Source organism: Excalfactoria chinensis, chromosome Z (assembly GCF_039878825.1).
Source record: "Excalfactoria chinensis isolate bCotChi1 chromosome Z, bCotChi1.hap2, whole genome shotgun sequence".
Classification (NCBI taxonomy): domain Eukaryota; kingdom Metazoa; phylum Chordata; class Aves; order Galliformes; family Phasianidae; genus Excalfactoria; species Excalfactoria chinensis.
The window spans coordinates 42526698-42546544 of NC_092857.1; the positions used below are offsets into that span (position 1 = coordinate 42526698).

A 19847-nucleotide genomic window follows, 5' to 3' on the forward strand; every position below is an offset into this window, starting at 1 on the left:
ATGGGGCTTGTGTGTGTCCCAGACTTCATCATGATGCTCTGGGCTTTCACTTGTTCCTCCAGTGCTTTGGGAACCCATCACTATTTCTAACACCCAGAAGCCTGTAGCTGGCAGGTGATTAAACACTCTTTTTGCAGCATCCTTTGTTATTTCAGACAGTAATGAGTATGGCAGGCTGTTGCAGGCAGAGAAGCGTGGCTGTGTGAACTGAAAATGAATCTCTTGCTTAGTATGCTGGCATTTGTTCCAGCATCTTTCTCTCCTCCTCTCTCCCTTGCCGTTGGTGTGTGTATGAAGGGGGCGTCTGTGCTGGAGAGGGGAGTGGAGCAGGGGTGGAGTTTCTGTCATCCTTTTTCTTTCTTTCTGTTGTTTTTTTTTTTTCTTCTTCTTTTTTTTCCCCCCTATCCAGTGACGTGAGCAATGCCTGGAACAATCAGGCAGGCTCCAAACAGAGTGCCTGAAGATGCTGGAGGAAACAGCCTAGTGCTTTTTAAGCAAACACTGATTGCTTGAGCCCGGGCTCTCCAGACGCAACCTTTTCCAAAACCTCTGCAGGGGATTGGCAAGTGCCATTAGCTTTCTTCTCCCCCATCCCATCCCATCACTTTTGGAAATGATTGGAGTTAACAGTGTTCAGAGCACCAGCAAAGTCCGGGTGAGAGCCACAGGTTCAGTGAAATACTCCCGAGAAGAATCCCTCTGGCGGCAATCCCATCGGTCAAAATCTATGAAAATCTCCAACTCTTCTGAGTTTTCTACTAAAGAAAGCAAGGTAAATAACTGAATATTTATAGTGTTTCTGTCTGCTAAGAATGGAGGTGATGATGTCGAGAAGGTTATGCTCTGCAGGAATTAAGGGCTTTGAATAATCTGCAGTGATCACGGAGTTGCTGTCAAGTCAGAAAGATCTCTGGGCTTGAGGAGAGACTAAAAGTGGAAAAAAGGTCTGATGTGTGCAGTGGCAGTGGTTGGGTTTTAGAGGAATGCCCTGTCACGGAGCTTGGTGCAGTAGTAAGCAGTGAAAACTTGCTACTGAATGCTAATTGGAGCTTCGGGAAAGGAGACTGAGTTAGCAAGCAATGTCCTTGCGATTATCCATCTAACGGGAATTATTTTCTGAAGAAAAATAGTTTTTGCTCTTTCTCTGCAGCTCTGTTATAGTAGGTATGGATGTTAGATAAAAACGTCCTCTTACTTGCATGCATGATTAAACATTGCCATCAAGTATTTATTAGGAAAGCATCAATTATGTGCATATACATGACTGCCTGTCTGTCAGTGGCACAGGCTATGCTCAGCTGCTACAGTGGTTGTGTTCAGCATTTCCTTGCCCAAATCAGTCGTTTGCTTCTGAGATGAACAACCCCCACTTCACGCAGCATTGCTTCTTTCCATATTCCATCACTACTGAGGGGTACCTGGGAACCTCTGGGCAGAGCTTTAATGTTTGTCTCCCTCCCAGAGATGCTCAGTGATTCTAAGGATTGGATAAACTTTATGCAGTAACCAGATATGCCTCTAATTTGTTTCCTTCTGCAAATTGATTGTTCGGGATTAAAAGATAAAATCATTCGGTGAGGTATGCTGAATGAGGCTGAAGTATTTCAAAACAGATAAAGATGTTTAACCATGTCTTGAGTCTGCATACATGCAAAGAAGCATGCATGCACATGGATCTGCCTGTACTGTCCCTTCTCTAAATCCTCTATCTGTCCTGAGAGAAACCTCCTCTGCTGTCATGAAAACATTCTTAATGCTGTGTATGAGTTCCTGGCAGATCACACTCTGCTAGATTGCAAGTTATATGATGTTTCAGAGGCTTAACTGCGGGGCTTTAATCAGAGTGATGCACACAGAAATAACTGATATTTTATTCAGTCTTGTTTTATGAATTTCTGTTTCCAGAGACATATTCACCATAACTAAGAAACAGTGTAACAGTAGAGGTTATGGCAGAGGGATAGCATGATCATCATTCTTGGTCTGTTGCTGATGCAGCGTCTCCTACTTAAATACTGCTGCTTTGGCATATGCCAAAATAAGGGCTGGATCTTGCAAGTACCGTACTCTTGTAACGCTTTCACATCAGGTACCAGAATAATTCTAGTCTATTTGCTGGGAGGATTTCTGTACACAAAGTTTCTGCCTATGGGAGTGAGCCACCTAATCTCAGTACCTCTCTGCTTCCTGTCACAGGCTTAATGTCTACTGTGTACACATGGTGTAATGTCCTCAGAGTGGAGACTTTCTCCCAGGGGTGATGTCTCACTTTGATAGCTGCTGCTGCAGTAGTGGTCACGGTGATCATCCCTCTGTGGGATTCCCATTTCTTCCTCCTAAGTGCTGAGAATAGGAGGTTGTGGTGAGGGATACAGCTGCTTGAGCTTCTGGCTCAAGTGCTTTAAAGTATATTGCAGGTTAGGTTTTGTTTGTGGTTCTCTTTCCTTATTTCATATTAAGACGTTTGTATCTCTGAAGTACCTAGAACCTGTAAAGGCTGTTTTATGGAGGGCTGAGAAGGCTCCTTCCTTGCCCATCAGTGGTACTTGCCCAGCTGATAAGATAAGCATGCATGGGTTTATTGCTCTTGTCTGTTTTTCTGCTTTTGTCCCTGTTACAGGCTGTAACATTTCTTGTAGACAGGACTGCAAGTGAGGTTTGTATTTTTGGCTCTGTCACTGATTGGATGTGTAATTTTGGACAGCCCTGTTCCTTCCATGGATCCATTCTTCCTGCTGTTCTTTGTCTGACCAACTATTTTATTCAGGTGTCACCAATTTAGGGACTTGATATGTGGTTGAGTTTTAGCTCTTCTCAACTGCTGTATCACTGGAAGTTACTGCCTTTGTCCATTGTGAAGGAGGTCTTTTAATCAGTGAAGTCCATGTGTACATGCTTGTACATCACCTCTCACAAAATGTCTTCAGTTCTAGGCTGGATTTTATTTTATTTTATTTTATTTATTTTTTGAATGATGGTACCATTTTGATCCTTTCCGTCTCAAAGATTTTGGTTTGCAAGCTTGTTCTTCGTCATACCTCTCTGGACATGCCTTCCCCTTTGTCTGGACCACCTTGTACTTTAACTGCTCCCAGTACAAAGGAACTATGGTACTCAGGACCTGTTTCTGTAACTGTTTTAGCTGCCAGGGATAAGAGACAGATTTAATCTATTTATGCCCCAGAACTATATTCCACTGATGCCTTTGCACTTACATCACAGTCTATTTTGCTACTCTAGGGAGTATTACATACCCTTGTGCTCCAGCCAGTGTGAACAAGGCATGAGTGTGGTGACTGTGTGTGAGATCTGCTTGCTGCCAGTGTCAAAGAAGTCAGATAGCCCAAAGACCCATCATCTTCCATAAAAAATTAGGAAATGTTTCTGTGAACACACAGCACGTATGGGCTTCGCTAGGTAGTACGTGCTGGGTGAACATTATAGGTAGGTATCACAGTCACAGGCCAGCAAGAGAACCTGTGAAAAGAATATTGTAAACTGATGTTTTCTTATTCTCCAGAGAGTAGTGTCAAATCCGGCCTCCAGGCAAAAGGAGTTGGAGGACCTCAGGGTCTTCATTGTGATCCAGCATGCTCAGCAATCTCATCTCCTGACAGACGCTGATTTCCTGCAGTCATGGACAGAATTGCAGAGTGCCTGTACCTGTCCTGCCTGCAAATGCACAGGTCTAGTAAAACAGTTCATGATATTAGAGGTGTGGGTGCTTCACTATCAAGAAACATTGCTCTAGCTTTTTTTCTGTTCATTTTAATAATTCATTATGCTGCCTTTACCAGTATAATTAAAGAAGCATTCCAGCTAGTACAGGACAAATCTTTCTAGCAACCCCCTTGTGTCAAGATTACAGAGGAAGTGTTTCTTGTATGGCATTAATTTCTTGGCTCTTGGGAGCCCTGGCTAACCACCCTTTTCTGTTTTATGATTATGTATCTGACACAATCTTTCTTCTTTTTTTTTCCTTCCTCCATTCCCCATCTTCTTCACATAAACCAGATTTTTTAACAGAGGAGTTTCTCTTAGAAATGTTCTCCAGTTGGTGACGCACTTGAAATTCCCTGGGTGAAATGATCTCTTTTCCTTCTCTCTAAAACATTTCTATCAACCCTATCTCCACCCACACCAAAACAACATTCATTGGTTCCATATGCTGCTGAACAGCTCTGTGCTGTTTTATGAATAATGTATGCAGGCTTGTTAGAATAATGTTTGTTGTACAAACCAGTGGAATATAAAATCAAGAGTGATATCAGCAGACGTGCCTTGCTGTGCACTAACCTATGGGCTTCTTGGGGTACTCCTCTGGCATCTTCGCTATACCCCTGTGACAGGAAGGAGGAAATGCATAAGGCATTGGACATGAGCAGACTTTGAGGCTGGCAAGATGCTTCAGGCACTCAGTGTTCTGAGTCCTTATCTCACTAGGCATTACAGATCCATGCATGGAGGGAGAGGAAAATGTAAAGATCTGAATGTTGAGGGAAGGTAGCGAATAGGAGATGGTGAATGTAGTAATGTAGATCAAATGCAGCTAATATTTCTGGGAGAGGGTCACCCTTCAAGGTATATACATCTACATATAGCAACATATGTTAGTCCGTTCAAACCTGTCAGAAGGTAGTGACACTGAGAGATACTGTGGTCCAAAGGGCTGGCATGTTAAGTACAACACCTGTCAGGACTGTATGTAGACATCTGTGATGCTTGGTGTTTGTTGCTTCTGCAATCTACTTCATTCCTCTAGTGTTTGCTTCTTCCTACAGTAAATGGTGTATGGTGGGAGCCATGCTGGTGCTTGGCTAACTGCTGTAGTCATTGGGGTAGAGCTGATGGATTGGTTCTGAATGAGTGAGAGAGCTAAATTGGCATGCAGGCTGGAAGGGAGTGGAGTGAGTTTCACTGTGTTCTCACCTATGGAACACAAAGGAGACAGATGGAGGAGATGCTTCTGAATTCGTCTTGCCTGAAGATATGCACAGACTGCTTTTTCCAGTGCTAGCTGGCCCTAGCTAGCTGGAATAGGAGATCTTTGTCCAGAATTGTGCCTGGGGCTGACCTGTCCACCTGAAATCAATCATTCTGCTACCAGCCTGAAATGAAGAAGAAATGTCCTCAGACAGGACCTGTGACAGTAGCTGCAGGGTGACATGGGCCAGCCTCTAAGAACACAGCTGCAGCTTCATCCTCCATCTCCTGCCTAGCTGGAGCATCTGATGGAAGCTGTAAAGATCACTTGGTGCATCTCATAGAATCATAGAACGGTTTGGGTTGGAGGAGGCCTTTAAGATCATCTAATTCCAATCCCCCTATTTTAGGTAGGGACACCTCCCACTAGACTAGGTTGCTCAAAGCCCCGTCCAGCCTGACCTTGAATGCTTCCAGGGAGGGGGCATCCTCTCTGAGCAGCCTGTTCCAGTATCTTAGCCATCACAGTAAAGACTTTTTTTTTTTTTTTTTTTTTTCCTGGTGTCTAGTCTAAATCTACCCTCTTTCAGTTTAAAATCATTTTCCCTCATCCTGTCATTATGTTCCCTTATAAAAATTCCTTTCCCAGCTTTCCTGTAGGCCTCCCTTCAGGTACTGGAAGGCTGTCAGAAGGTCCCCTCATAGCCTTCTCTTCTCCAGACTGAAGCCCCAGATCTCTCAGCCTGTTCTTGTAAGGGAGGTGCTCCAGACCTCAAGGGAGCAGAGCAGGACAGAATCACCTCCCTTGACCTGCTGCTCACACTTTTTTTGATGCAACCCAGAATACAGTTGGCCTTCTGGGCTGCAAGCACACACTGCCTGTTCATGTTGAGTCTTTCATCAACCAGCACTCCCAAATCCTTTTCCTCAGGGCTGCTCTCAAGCCATTTTCTGCTGAACCTGTTTCTATGCTTGGGATTGCCCCTACCCAGGTGCAGGATCTTGCACTTGGCCTTGTTGAACTTCATGAGGTTGGCGTGGGCCCAATTCCCAAACCTGTCCAGGTCCCTCTGGGTAGCATCCCTTCCCTCTGCTTCCCTTCAGTTGTACAACTCAGCTTGGTATTGTCTGCAAACTTAATGAGAGTGCATTTAATCCCCCTGTCCGTGTTGCCTACAAAGATGTTAAATAACAGCAGTCCCAGCACTGATCACTGAGGAACACCACTTGTCACTGGAATGGTCCACTTGGACATTGAGCTGTTGACTGCAACTCTGAGTGCAAGCACCTAGCCAACTCCTCATCCACTGAGCGATCCACCCATCAAATCCATTTTTCTCCAGTTTGGTGACTGAGATGTCATGCAGGACAGTGTCAAATGCTTTGCCCAGTTCCACATAGCTGATGACTGTGATGCTCTTCCTTTATCCACTGATGCTGTAACTCCATCATAAAAGGTCACTAAGTTTGTTGACATGACTTGGCCTTGGTGAAGCCATGCTGGTTACCACCAATCAGCTCACCTATATTTTCCATATGCTATGTTTCCATTTCCTGCAGTGATCAGATGGTTTTTGCCCAGGAATGACTGCAGAAATCAGAGTAAAACTGGATGTAAGCAGAGAGCCTGACAAAACAAAAAACAGATATGGGTGATTCTGACTCTACAGAGTTGGATTTGTTTTTGACCGTTTAGTTGCTTTTGGCTTTCCCCTTCATGCACAAAGCAGGTGTAAAAAAGTACCAGAGGTGTATTTTCTTCTTAACAGGCTTTTCTGGATACATGCAAGTGTGACCTTATGGCAATTACAGAAACTGTGCTTCAAGAGCTTATCTTATTTGGCCTTTTGAAGGAAGGACTCACACAGTGCCCCAAGAGATATTCATTTCCTTGTGCTCTACTGGCCAAGCGTTTTTACCTAAACAGTTTACCATGATGAGTACCTTTGCATTTCCCTACGTCTTTGTCCCTGTGTGTGCACCTGGTTGTGTCTTCCTCTGCTTTGCATGCAGAGACTGACTCACAGCACAGCAGGCAGCTGGCAGGTGCTAAGAGCAGCCTGCTTAAATGGGTTCAGTGTTTTTTGCATGTGACGGGGTTTTGAGGAAGGTAATGATACAAAGTGACCTTTTATGTTTGTTTTTTTCTTGTCAGCTTTGTAAATAAACGGGAGTTTTCAGGGGGGCTGTCTGCATAGTGTTGCTTCTCTTTCCAATTGTGATAAAGCTACTGATTGCTGAGAGATCGTTGAAATCTAGATTTCTAGTTTACCCACCAAAGGGTAATTGAGGATGGAACTTAGTGACTTCTCATGGAGCTATCTATAGGCTTACTGCTTTTTTTTTTTTTTTTTTTTTTTTTTTTTTTTTTTTTTTTTAAAAGGAAGTCCACATTTGTTGTCCAGTTTATGAACAAATAAATCACCCTTTATTCTTATTTATTTATTTATTTATTTATTTATTTATTTTAAAGACACTACAAGCTGTTAAGGGTCAAATTGTAGCTAAAGGAAACAGCTTTGGAGATGAGAATGGTTTGTAGTATTCTGTTTTATACATCAGTCAATTTCTTATTCTCCCTTGAAAACTACTCTTGTTTCCCGAGGTAGCTCAGAGAAGTGCTGAGTATGATGTACCCAGAGATCAGCATTTCTCAGAAAAGGAAAAACTCTAGGCCATAGATTTTTGGGGTCTGTAATATGGCTTAGGAGGTAAAGCAGTGATATTGGACACTGCTGAGTAGCTGGTAGCTGGGGTCTGGATCTTGTTTACAGTATCCTTGGGTGCTGAGCAAGAGTCTCTCCAAGTAGTATCAGTCCAGCTTGGAAGGTGAGACCAGTGAAATATTAGTTCTGACATTCCCTGCTGTGGTTCAGCCTCCTGTTCTTGGCTTAGGTGGTTAATCAGCCAAACACTTCCCAGGCTAGCAGGTAAGAAGCTCCAACTGTTGTCAAGTTACAACTGTGCTTTAAATCAAGGTCTTTTCTTCATATTCAAGTTTAGAGAATAAGGAAGAGAAGTGAATTTGTAAAACCTATCCTTGCATCTAGCCAAGTACAGTAAAAACCATGTCCCTACCATAATTTCTGATCAGCTTTGTTGCAAATTAGTGAAGCATTTAAGCAATTGTGTTCAAGTTCGTTTGATTTAATCATACTCCAGAGGGATGTGTGCTGAAAAGAGCTGCTGTCTGAATCAGGGTCTTGGGAAACAGCCATGAAATGACAGAGCAGGTGCTGGGCTGTTCATGTCTGCTACTGGTTGCAAAATACCAGAGAAAGAGAGTAATCTCTGTGTCACGAGAAAGCCCAGTAGATAATGGGAATATGCTAATGCATAAGCAGTGTTGGAGGAAGAATGCAAAGCAGCATGAAAAGGCTCATGCATCCAGTGGCCAATGCACAGCAGTCTCTGATAGAGAGGTGGGTTGAGGGGTCAAGGTTGAGAGAGGGTGCATCACCATCCCTTAAGAGGTCTGCTCGCCAAGGTCTCAGTGGACATGCTCTGCACACAGCTGCCTGGGCCATGGATACTTTCTGGGGTGTGCTCTTCCATTCTGTAAATAGCAGAGACTTGCTGAGAGGTTGTATTTGATGCTCTGTGGGGGACACTGTCCTCTTTCCAGTGTATGCCATATGACTGGATTGGTGTCTGTTACTCTCTAAAGAAGGAAAATGGAGTCTGGCTCAAATGTAAAGTTTGATACAAACACATGTCACTTTCCACAAGGCAAAAGCCTGGGGCATTTGTTGTTCCTTCACTGATCTGGAGTTCTGCTTTTATGTGTCCTGCTCTTTGGCTGCAGTGATCCTTAGAGACCTTCTTAGCAGCAAAATCCATAAAAAGCAATACCGCACAGGGCAAGTGTTCATTTTCGGGCATTGTGACCCCATCCGGCATTTAGGCCAGAAAGCAACAAGAGGCATTTCTAATACCTGAGGGCAGGCTATGTTGCAAAGCTTGTCCAGCCAGCAGGGGAAAATTCTGTCTCTTCGCCTTGTACTGAGAAATAGCTTTCTGTCTTTGAACTATAGAGAATGCTTTAATAGTAATAGAGCAAAAAGGCTAAGTCAAAAATAATAACAAATCATTGGAAGTGTTGTGGCTTCTAATTTAAAGTACTGGGCAGTCCCAGGCAGTCAGTGCTGCTTTTCTGCTTATGCAGAAAAATGGAAGTGCATGTAATTCTTCAAGACTGCTAGCTGCATGGTAGGAGAAATGTAAGCCCCTTGTGTTTTGTTGTTGTTGTTGTTGTTTGTTAGTTTGTTTTTGCCTGCAGAGTATCCTTACAATCTCTTGCTAACTCACATCCAAATATTAAGCAAATTGCCCCCAAAATGCCAGCAAATCCCTTTCCTTCACCTTGGTGTGGCTCTTTGCCTTTGGGTTACGGATTCTTGTAAGATTTAGATAAATAGACAGTGAGCACTCAAGAGTTGAAAATGTTTAATCATATTGCTATGGGTAGCGCAGGAAAGCCTTTAGTGGTGGGAACCTCTCCACTAGTGTGAGCAGCATGGGGGATGATTCCTCCTGATGGTCATATCTGTTCCATTGCTCTTGAGAAACCTACTTTTGTGGCACACAGTGCCTAAAAGTTGTTAAATGCGCAGCATCAGCAAGTTTTACTAGTGTGTATGACCTACTTGTATATGGTTCAAGCAAGCCAGATTTTCACAAAGCTGAATATTAAAGATCTTCAAATAGATCATTCAATATATGGAAAGGAGTCAGTGGATCATAGGATGAGCAGTGGAATATGTTCATGGGATTGCCATTGTGAATTCCATTGTGATAAAGGCACAAGGCTTCAACTCTGTAGTCTTCCAAATTATTTTTGGTTTGGGTCAGACTTAAGACTGTTTAAGTGCTAACGTTTCTGTTGAGCATATCATAGCTATTATAGTATGTGATTTTCAGGCTTGTTCGTACTTGATGTGCTACTTTTTGGTAATCATGTGCATCAACAGTTCTTCTACACATTAACATATTTCAAGATTGTGTAGGAGTTATGTGCCAGAGGGAGTAAATCTAGCTGTGTATATAAGGTAAATCACAAATGTGGATTATAAGTGTGAGAATCAGGGACATTCCATACCAAAATACTTCACTTGAGTCAAGTGCCCTATTTGAACAAATCCATTAGCTTATAGTAATTGCAGGCTTTTATCCATTGTATATATCATCTAATGAAGAGCTGGAATCAGATATTCTTAACCAAATGATGTACATCCTTCCTCTCAAAAGGAATCTGTCTCAACGATTTGATCTCTTCCCAGGCTTAATTCACCCTCCCTTTTCATTGTAGGCTGATTATCAACAACAGAATTGCGATCCCTGTTGTCAAACCTACCAGCTTCTGTCCTTTAATGTAAAAGAGTAATTTTGTTAGCAGATAGCAGTCTAAGACATTGTTCTTCAAATAGAAAAACAGCATATAGTTTATTTTGTGTTTTACACTTAAATTAAATGTATTTATATCTGAATGAGGGGAAGTATTCAGGTGTCTCTGAGGTTTAGAGGCTTTGTATAGTTATCCTGTTATATTTTTATGGGAAAGCCCATGTAGTGAAATCTTGTCCCTATTAATGTCAACAGCTAAAAAGTCTAACTAGGTTTAGCAGGAAAGAAATGTGACTTCAAATTTTGTAGTGACATGTAGGACCCTAGCTGCATGGATTTTGCAAACTTTTGGGATTATTTAAAAATAAAAAATAAAATGATCCTGTTCCAGAAAGTAAGTGTACTCTCAAGCCCATCATTTTGTTATTTTTTTCTCAATTTCTGCTCAAGACTTTCATCTTACCATAAGCAGATATGGTTCTTAATCAGAGACTGATCACTTGCTGGCAGAGTTAAATAATTTTCATTAGCGTGTTAATGTATGAGTAGCAGAGGTAAAAATAATCATATCTCCTTTCTTTCCCTTTGCAGGCCCTCTACAACTCAATCAAGAATGAGAAGCTTGAATGGGCAATGTAAGTATACTGCATGGGATTTAGAATTTTTTTAAAAAGTACCCATGTAGTAATCTGTTTATAATTCCTATTTCAGTATCTGAGTAGGCTCCAAAGCCTGTTGAAAATAGCCAGTGTATGCACTGAGTTTGCTTTTCTGTTAATGAATGACCTGGCAATACTGCCTCATCAGTTTCTCCAGTGAGGGGAGAGTTAGTGATAGGAGCCAACTGCGTTTGTAAGGAAAGAGGACATTTCATTTAGTAGGAAACTGCAGCATGAAAAGAGAGAAATTAAATCCTCCATTGTCCTATGACTGCATAAATAAAACAGATGTTGATTTCACCCTTTATCTTTCAGTACACTGTGTCAGAACCACTGAATAGAAACACAGGTCTTGGATTGAGTTTCCTGCTGTTGGTTTATTGTCTTGGTTTGTCTTCTGATTAAATATGGATAACCTGACAACAACCTGATACAAAAGATGATAAATTGAACAGTCTGATATCTGCTGATATTAGCTACTTGTGACAGGCTAACACATGTTAACTGCTGAAATACTATCGATAAGAAAGAGCTTCTGTTTCTGACCATGTTAAACTAACATTCCTCTGTGATTAGGTCTTATGTGGTGCGGGTGTATCAGCAATGGGTAGAAGAACCTGCTTTAGATCTTGCCTCTTGAAGAGCAGTGGATATTGGTGTAAAATAGAGGAATTATTTATTTATTTTGGCTGTACAAAATACTTGCCTGTGTGGATTTACCTACCTGAAGCCTCACCTTCCTGAGACTACATGTTTATACATCTTTTGTGCTAGCTGTCCTAACACTGCCACAAATCTTGCAAGCCCACTGGTTTCTGGTCTTCCTGAAGTTTTTAATTTTCAATTGGCTCTCCTGTCAGGGCATAAACCCAGGCCAATAGGGGCTGCTAATCCCAACTAAGACTGCAGTCCATGTTTGGAAGCTTGTTGGATAATGACGAAGTTGTATTGGTAGTGAAAGTCACCAAGAAATGTATTGTCTAATGAGTCTTATAAGAAGAAGAGTGAGTTTATGAGCCTTACTTCTCACAACATCAGAGCTCTTTGCAGGACACCATCATAGATATTTTAGACCCAGCGTAATCTGCTGTATGACTTTCATGATCTCAGAATTTTCAGCTCTTTGCAGGAGACCATATTGTGTCCAATCCATTTGGGTGGCTTCCAGGTAGGAACTGGCTCACACCCGGCTCTGCTCCCATTAGCTTAAGTCAAGGTGATTTATGAGATAGCCTGGTCTCGTATAGGCAATAACTCCTTTGGCATTTACATAGCCCAGTCATATCTCTTGATAATGAATTATTTTGAGGAAAAAAAAAAAAAGCAAAACAGACTAGAAGAAGGGAAAAACATAATCTTAAATAAGACTTTGGGGTATAGATGTAAAGCAACTCAGAAGTATGCTGGAACTGATGTGAAAATTACTTTATATGGTGAGAAGTGAAGCTAATTTTTGACAAAGCTAAAGAGGTAGTACCTTTAGCCTTAGGCCTCAGAGGTCTGTCTGGAAGAGGTGTGTGAAGATGTCTCTCCTCGCTATTACATAATCTCTTGGCTGATGTAAAGTACCTCCAGACAGCCTTAAGACTGCCTGAGCTGAACAGAAAAGACACATTACTTTCTCTTGAGGAGAGAAGTGGGTGGGAAAGAGATGTGATCAGTTTTGCTGTGACAGAACTGAGGATGATCTTCTTTGTCCTTTCCAAAGACTGTCCGTTTGCTTTCCCTGATGGAGTTGGCTGGCAGAGAAGTAAGGCAATGTGGAAATGGGCTGCAAAACCTCAGGATAAGCTGCCTTGTGACCCTGATGTGATGAAGAAACACCTTTCCACTAGCAAGAATAACCTTGAGACTTTTAAGACCCTTATTTATGAGTTAGGCAACAGTTTAAGAGCGTTGCTGTCAGTATATTATTGGTGGATTAATGACCGTCAGTAGGTCCTTAGGCAAGGGATCCTAATGATGTTGAGTGTGATGGGTAGAACTGCCACCTGATCCTTATCTCAGTAGTTACAAGCTAGACATATCATCATCCTAAATGGGTCACTGTCCCTTTCATGTAGAATTACAGTCTGGTCCTAAGCCTACTAAGAGAAAAGGCTACCACTGATCCCAATTCTGTAGTCAACAGCAGTGGCACCTTAATCAGCAAATGTGCTCCTCATTTATTTCCTCAGGCATTCTGTAGGAGGAATATTCTCTTACAATAAGTAAGATAAATAATAAACAAATTTATAATAAATAATAAAGGAACATGAATATAGCTCTGGAAGAGAAAATTGTGTTGCAGTTCTTCTTCTGCAGTTGTTCTAGTTTTGAGTTCTCCAAAACATTAAAAGTGAATCACTTGCCATGATCTGTTAAACAAATGAATCAGACCCTGAATCCATCGAGTAAATGTAGATCTGGAGAGCACTCTCCTCCAGATCCCAAAGTTTTTGTTTACTTTTCACAATAAAACTGCCAAGAAGTGTTCTGCTATTTACTTTGATTACTTGCTATTTCCTCTTGCCTGTCTGCCTTTATAAAAGCAGTATGGGAAAATTAACCATCGGATTTATGATTTTTCTGTTTCTTATCCTGTTCCATATTTCTTCTGTACAGAATACCATTCTAGAGTTCTCCTGTCTGTTGTACTATGGTTCATTTTCTCTATCACAAGTAAAGCACAAAGTAGTGAGGAGAAATCACTGAAATCATTGGTGAAAATTCATACTTACTACAGTGAATCCAGTTAGTTACTATTAGTTATTTCATCCACTTAATCCAACACATCCTGTTTTCATTGTGCTGATGTCACGAGAACCCCCCCAGTTTTATTGTGTTTCAATTTCTCATGCTTCTTAAACTCCCTCAAGGCTTGTTAATTTTTTCATAAGATTTTTCATGATTACCTCTTTGTTCTGCCCTGCATCTCCAGTAAGACTAAATAAATTCAAAACCCTGTGAACATTAATGCTGAGAACAGATAACACTGATGAGAGGGACCTGGATGTATTCTTTTCAGGTTGTAAAGGCTGATGCAAAGGAGAAAGGTGTAAATTATTCTTCATACCCATTGTAGGTTGCCTAATGTTTGAATCAAAGGAAGTTTGGGTTTAACATTAAGAAAAATTTTCTATCAGTAAGCCTTGTAACCCTGGAAATAGCTTTGACAGTACAAGCTATTAATGTTTATTCACTGGAGGTTTTCATGAACCATTTGAGCAAATATCTTTCTGTAATGGATTAGGAGGGGTGGATCCAACCTTGGATGGATTAGCTGATATTTTAACATCCCTTCAGTCCCATTGTCTACAGTTCTACAGCCCAGGTTTTGTAGGTGTTTCTCTTCCTTTGGTTTTTGCACCAATTATTGTCAACTGTAAGGTGGATAAGAAAAAGGAGTTTGATTTCAAAGATGCCAGAGCTAAGTATGTTTGATTTGTGTGATGTCTACATGGAAATGCAGCAGTGACCTTTGTTGTTCTCCTTTATTTGTAATATTATATCTGCTTCCTGTTGCAAATGATAGGAGTAATAAAATAATCATCTTAAAATAGACTAAGTGGTGATCTAGGATTAATACATGAAATCCCAAGTTGCTGCTTACAAAACTGCAGTAACCAAATGGCTGCATTTGAGTTAGTTGTACTGTGATAGCTTCCTCCAAGCAGGACAATACAGTTTTCAAGAGAATCCCATGGTTTACGACTAATTGATGACACAGTTTTCTTTCCACAGAAGTTTAGGCTTGAAAACACTAATCAACTGCATTGAAAGATCAACTACTTTGAGCTAGACAAAAATAGGTGTTTGAGACAGTGATGCTGGAGAAGAACAAGGCTGTGGAAAAAGGTTTCTGCCAAATTACTTCTGAGTTTCCTGTTGCAAACTGGAATGCTGAAACTGGGCTGATCTGTGCAGAAGCTCAACTTTTTCTAGGTCAAATCCAGAAATCTCTCCCTGTTATGTTTACTTTTTTTTTTTTTTTTTTTTTTTTTTTTTTTTTTTTTTTTTTTCCCCCCCTCAATGTCTGGAATGTTTTCTGTTTGCAACTTAATTGATTTTATAAAGAGGAGTCAAGTGGTGACTGCTTGGCTCTCTTTTCTGTCCTTTATTCAGGAAAGATGCCATGGGAACCTTCTTTCCACTGGTTTCTCAAGTCAAGCTCATGATGATAAAGTTATCAGTTTTGTATAATTATATGCTACAAATATGAATATTCTTTTAAATTGACTTCTAAATTGATGTACTCGGTGTTTTCTAGGGCAGAGCCTCAAATCAGGCTATAGAGCAGTACAGAAGTGCTTTTGTTACTGAGAAAAGTGGATGTTGTTTTTCTCTAAGAACCCAAAAAAACATGTTGTATGGCAGCATCTTCATTTCTGGTTATGTTTCAAAACTGTTTTTAAGAGGCAGACATTTTCTGTTGTTGTTCTGCAATCAAGCATGTGGGAAAAAAGCCTACTCTTTCAATTCAGCATCTTCAAATGAAAGAATAAGCAAATTATTGCTTTGGTTATGCTGGTTCTCATGAGAAACCAGTGGTCTGTTGTACTGTGCTGTCTTTAGATCCTTTTCCAAAGAGATAACATAAAGGAAGATGGAACTTAAGCCCTGCCTTTTGCAGATATTACTTACTGTAGGGAGAGTCTTAGATAAGCTCTATTAGAAGCATTTTCTTGTACCTGTACTCTGCCAAGCAGAGATGCTAGTAGTCGCTTTGCATCCTTAGTCTCCACAGGAGGATTTACAACCATTAGCCTCTTCCAGTCCTCAGAGAGGCTCACCAGAGGTATCACTTCCGGGCTGAGAGCCAAGACTGATATCCCTCTGCTGGGAGGGACAAAAAAGACTAAAAACCTCTTCAGATTCTTGCAGACCTAATGATAATATCTTACTACTAAAATCTGTGTTAGAACCCAAAAGCACAAAGATTATGCCATTATCTTGTACAAGGCATTGAGCTTGGCTTTGGCAGGAATGCAATCACTGCCTCTGTGATAACAGATCTATGACTTGGAGTACACTTGCATAGAGATGCTAGATGGTGACTGTTATCTGCATCACAAAAGACCTTCAAGCTAGGGACATTACAGGACCTAAATAATTTCAGAGAGCCTCCTGAGGCTGAGGAAGTAGTTTCATCCTTCACAATACAGAATTTAAAGCAAAGATCAGTATTCAGGCCAGCTGAATTTTTTGCACCTGTTCTTTACAACCATACTCTAAAGCTAGTGCAGAATAAACTCAGTTTAATATATCTTCATTACAGTCCATCCATTTTTGGACTGTTCTTCCAAGGACTTATGTTTTGTACAGCCCTACAAGAGTATGGGAAATGAGCTAGGCCAAACAAAACAGTGACCAGTGTTAGCTGCTTTCCATGACATGAGCCAGAAGGCTAACCACCACAATGGTGCGTATAGCTATCAGGCATCCTCTTGAATCCCTCTAGAGAAATCTGTGCCCTCTGCTCCCTTTTCAGCTCTGAAGAGCAAATACACCAATGAATGCAGCATGAGTAATAAGCAGGTATACTTAGAGTGTTTGTCAGACCATGATTTCATTGCAATCATGGAGACCTAGTGGGACAGCTTGCATGACTGGAATGCTGTCAGGGGTGGATACATACATTTTAGGGAAAAAGAAGACCAGCAAGGTAAGATAGTGGGGTTGCTTTTTAAGTGGGACAGCATCAAGAACGTATCTAGCTGTGCCTAGGGATGAATGATAAACAAGTGGAGAGCTTGTGGGTGAGAATTATGGGGCAGGCTCATGTGGGTTACACTATTGTGGGTGTTTACTACAGGCCACCTGATCAGAAGGAGGAAATTGATGAGGTGAGTTGATGAGCTACTTTCTTCAAGCAGCTGAAAGTAGCCTCATGATTGCATGCTCTGGTTCTTGTAGAAAACTTCAACCACCCTGATACCTGCTGGAAAAGCAACACTGCCAGGCATGCACAGTACAGGAGATTCCTGTAGTATGTGGAAAGCAACTTCATAATATAAGGGGTGGAAGAGCCAATGAGGAGAGGAGTGCTACTGGAACTTCTTATAAACAAGAAGAGACTGCTTGGGAACATGAAGGTTGTGGGCATTCTTGCATCCAGCAACCATGAGATAGTTGAGTTCAGGATCTTAAATGGAAGAAAGAAGGCAATTAAGTAGGATTGCAATCCTGGATGTCAGGAGTGCCCACCTCTGACCACTTCAGTGACCTACTTTGAGGAATCCCATGGGCTAGAGCACTGGAAGGGGGGGAGGGGGGGGGCAGGAGAGCTCTGTTCTGGAGTTGACATTCAAACAGCACTTCTTCAGACCTCAAGATTGGTGCATCCCTAAGCGTAAGAAATCCTACAGAAATTGCAGGAGAGCTGCATGGATGAGCAATGAACTCAAGAAAAAACTCAAATGGAAGAAGAAAGCCTATGGAATGTGGAAAAGGGGTCTGGCCACTTGGAATATAGGAATATTATCAGGGCTTTCAGAGGTGCCACAAAGGAGGGCTATGGCCCACTTGGAGTTATATGTAACAGGCAAAGTAAAGGACAAGAAAGCCTTTTTTTATGTCAGTAGCAAAAGAAAGACTAGAAAAAATGTGGGCTTGCTGCTTATTGAGGTGGGTGCTCTGAGAATGGAGGATATTGAGAAGGCAGAGCTACTCAACGCTTTCTTTGCATTACTACTAAGGCTACTCCTTGGGAATCCCAGACCCGTATCACTATAAAACAGTCTGGAGAAAAGAAGCCTCCGTCTTGCTTAAGGAGTATCTGATCAGAGATCATCTAGGCAAACTTAACACACAGTTCAGTAGACCCTAATGGGATGCAGTCATGAGTGCTGAGAGAGCTCGCAGAAATGATTGCTGAGCTACTGCATATAATCTTTGAAAAGTCATAGAGAGTGGGAGAGGTCTCTCAGAAATGGAGGATAGCCAATGTCACTGCAGCTATCCAAAAGGACAAGAAAGAGAACCTGGGAAACTACTATCTAGTCAGCCTGATTTCTGTCACTGGGAAGGTAATGATACAGCTTATTCTGGATGTCATCTCCAAGCAAGTAGAAGAAGAGAAGATGATCAGGAGTAGTTAAAATTCACCAAGCAGAAATCATGCTTCACCAACCTGGTAGCTTTCTACAGAGTCATAACCAGATGGTTATGTGACGGTAGAGCAGTGGATGTTGTATACCTCAATTTCAGCAAGATTTTTGATGCTGTCTCTCACAAAATCCTTGTAGATAAGTTTAGGAAGTGTAGTATAGATGAGTGGGCAGAGAGGTAAATGGAGTACTGTCTGCCTGGCGGAGCTTAGAGGGTTGTGATCAGTGGTACAGGGTCTAGTTGGAAGCCTGTAACTAGCAGTGTTCCCCAGGGATTGGTACTGAGTCTGGTCTTGTTCTACAGTTTCATTAGCGACTGGGCCAAAGAGATAAAGGCTGCCCTCAGTATGTTTACTGATGATACAAATCAGTGAGAAGTAGCTGAAAGATCAGAAGGCTGTGCTACCATTCCACATGATCTGAGCAAACTAGTGAGTTGAATGGGGAGGAGCCTGATGAAGTTCAACAAGAACAAGTATAGAGTTTTGCACCTGTGGAGGAATAACTGCATGCACCAGTAAAGGTTAGGGACTGAGATAGAGCTCTGCAGAGAAGGATCTGAGTGTCCCAGTGAGCAAGTTTGACCATGAGCCAGCAGTGTGCCCTTGTGGCCAAGAAAGACTATGGTATTATTAAAAAGTGTGTGGTTGTCAAATTGAGAGAGGTGACACACCCCGTCTGCTTTGCCCTGGGAAGGCCACATCTGGAGTACAGTATCCATTTCTGGGCACTGCTCAGCACAAGAAAGAAGGGGAGCTACTGGAGGGAGTTCAGCAGAGGGCTGCAAAGATGATTAAGGGCCTGGAACATCTGTATGAGAAAAGTCTGAGAAATCTGGAACTCTTTAGCCTGAAGAAGGCGGAGAAGGGGATCTTGCCAACACTTAAATTATCCGAAGGGCAAGAGTCAGGAAGATGGGGACTGTCTCTTTTTGGTGGTGCCCAGCAGCAGGACAAGGTGCAACAGGCACAGACTGGAACACAGGCAGTTCCATATAACTATGAGAAGATTTATTTACTGCGAGGGTGACAGAGCACTGTAACAGACTGCCCACAGAGGTTGTGGAGTGTCTCAGGAGATATTTAATACCCACATGGATGACTTCCTGAGTAACCTGCTTTGGAGAACCTGCTTGTAGGGGGTTGTACACACACAGTGATCTCCAGAGGTTCTTTCCAACCCCTACCAGTCTGTGATTTTTGCAGCCATTTATCACCTTTTTTGCTGACTAGTCTATGCAAGGGTGTGTGCTTTTATCTGTCGCCAGTTGACTCCATTCCTGACCAGTCCTATTCTGATTTTTCAGGGTACATGAAACACATTACCTGAACTGTTCTACTGCTTAGAAACTCCTCCCAGTGCAGCTTTCTTCTTATGCTTGACCACTGAAGTAACATGAAACATTTGAAGAAATGAGTCCCAAAGCCTGCTGTTTTATTTCCTCTAATATTAGATATTCAAGATCAGAAAGACATAGAGGCTAATCATCCATTCTTCCATTCCTTCATGTCCTCTGTAATGAGTTCCTCTCGCCTCTCTGGTTCCCTTCACTGTACCTTACAGACTGCCTTACGTGTCTTGATCTCCAAACAATCAGAACATCCAGCTCTCAGGTGTGTGATAGGCTTCTGAGTCTCAAAGATGTCCCATTTTCAGTGTCAGCTTGAAGGTCCATTTTAAGGCCTGTTCCCTGACCAGTAGTCAGGACAGCAGATACCATTTTGTCCTTGTCTGCTCTATCTACAATTGTCTTTTAAAGAATTCCTGCTTATTAGCTGCCCTAGAGATGCTGACTATGAGAGTGCCACTCTAAGCAATAGTGCTATCTAGGATC

The 19847-nt window shown here is 41.8% G+C and overlaps 1 protein-coding gene across 8 annotated transcripts in view; it reads left to right on the plus strand.

Moving 5' to 3' along the window:
• Nucleotides 1-19847, plus strand: part of PSD3 (pleckstrin and Sec7 domain containing 3) — a 137776-nt gene that overhangs the window by 64990 nt on the left and 52939 nt on the right. For 6 of the 8 annotated variants that reach the window (XM_072360364.1, XM_072360362.1, XM_072360361.1 and 3 more), the window contains one exon: nt 10858-10901. In XM_072360364.1, coding sequence (XP_072216465.1) covers nt 10858-10901 — 44 coding nt within the window. Of the gene's footprint in view, nt 1-397; nt 773-10857; nt 10902-12633; nt 12863-19847 lie in introns of those variants that run through there. The other 2 variants (XM_072360365.1, XM_072360367.1) reach the window with 2 other exon arrangements.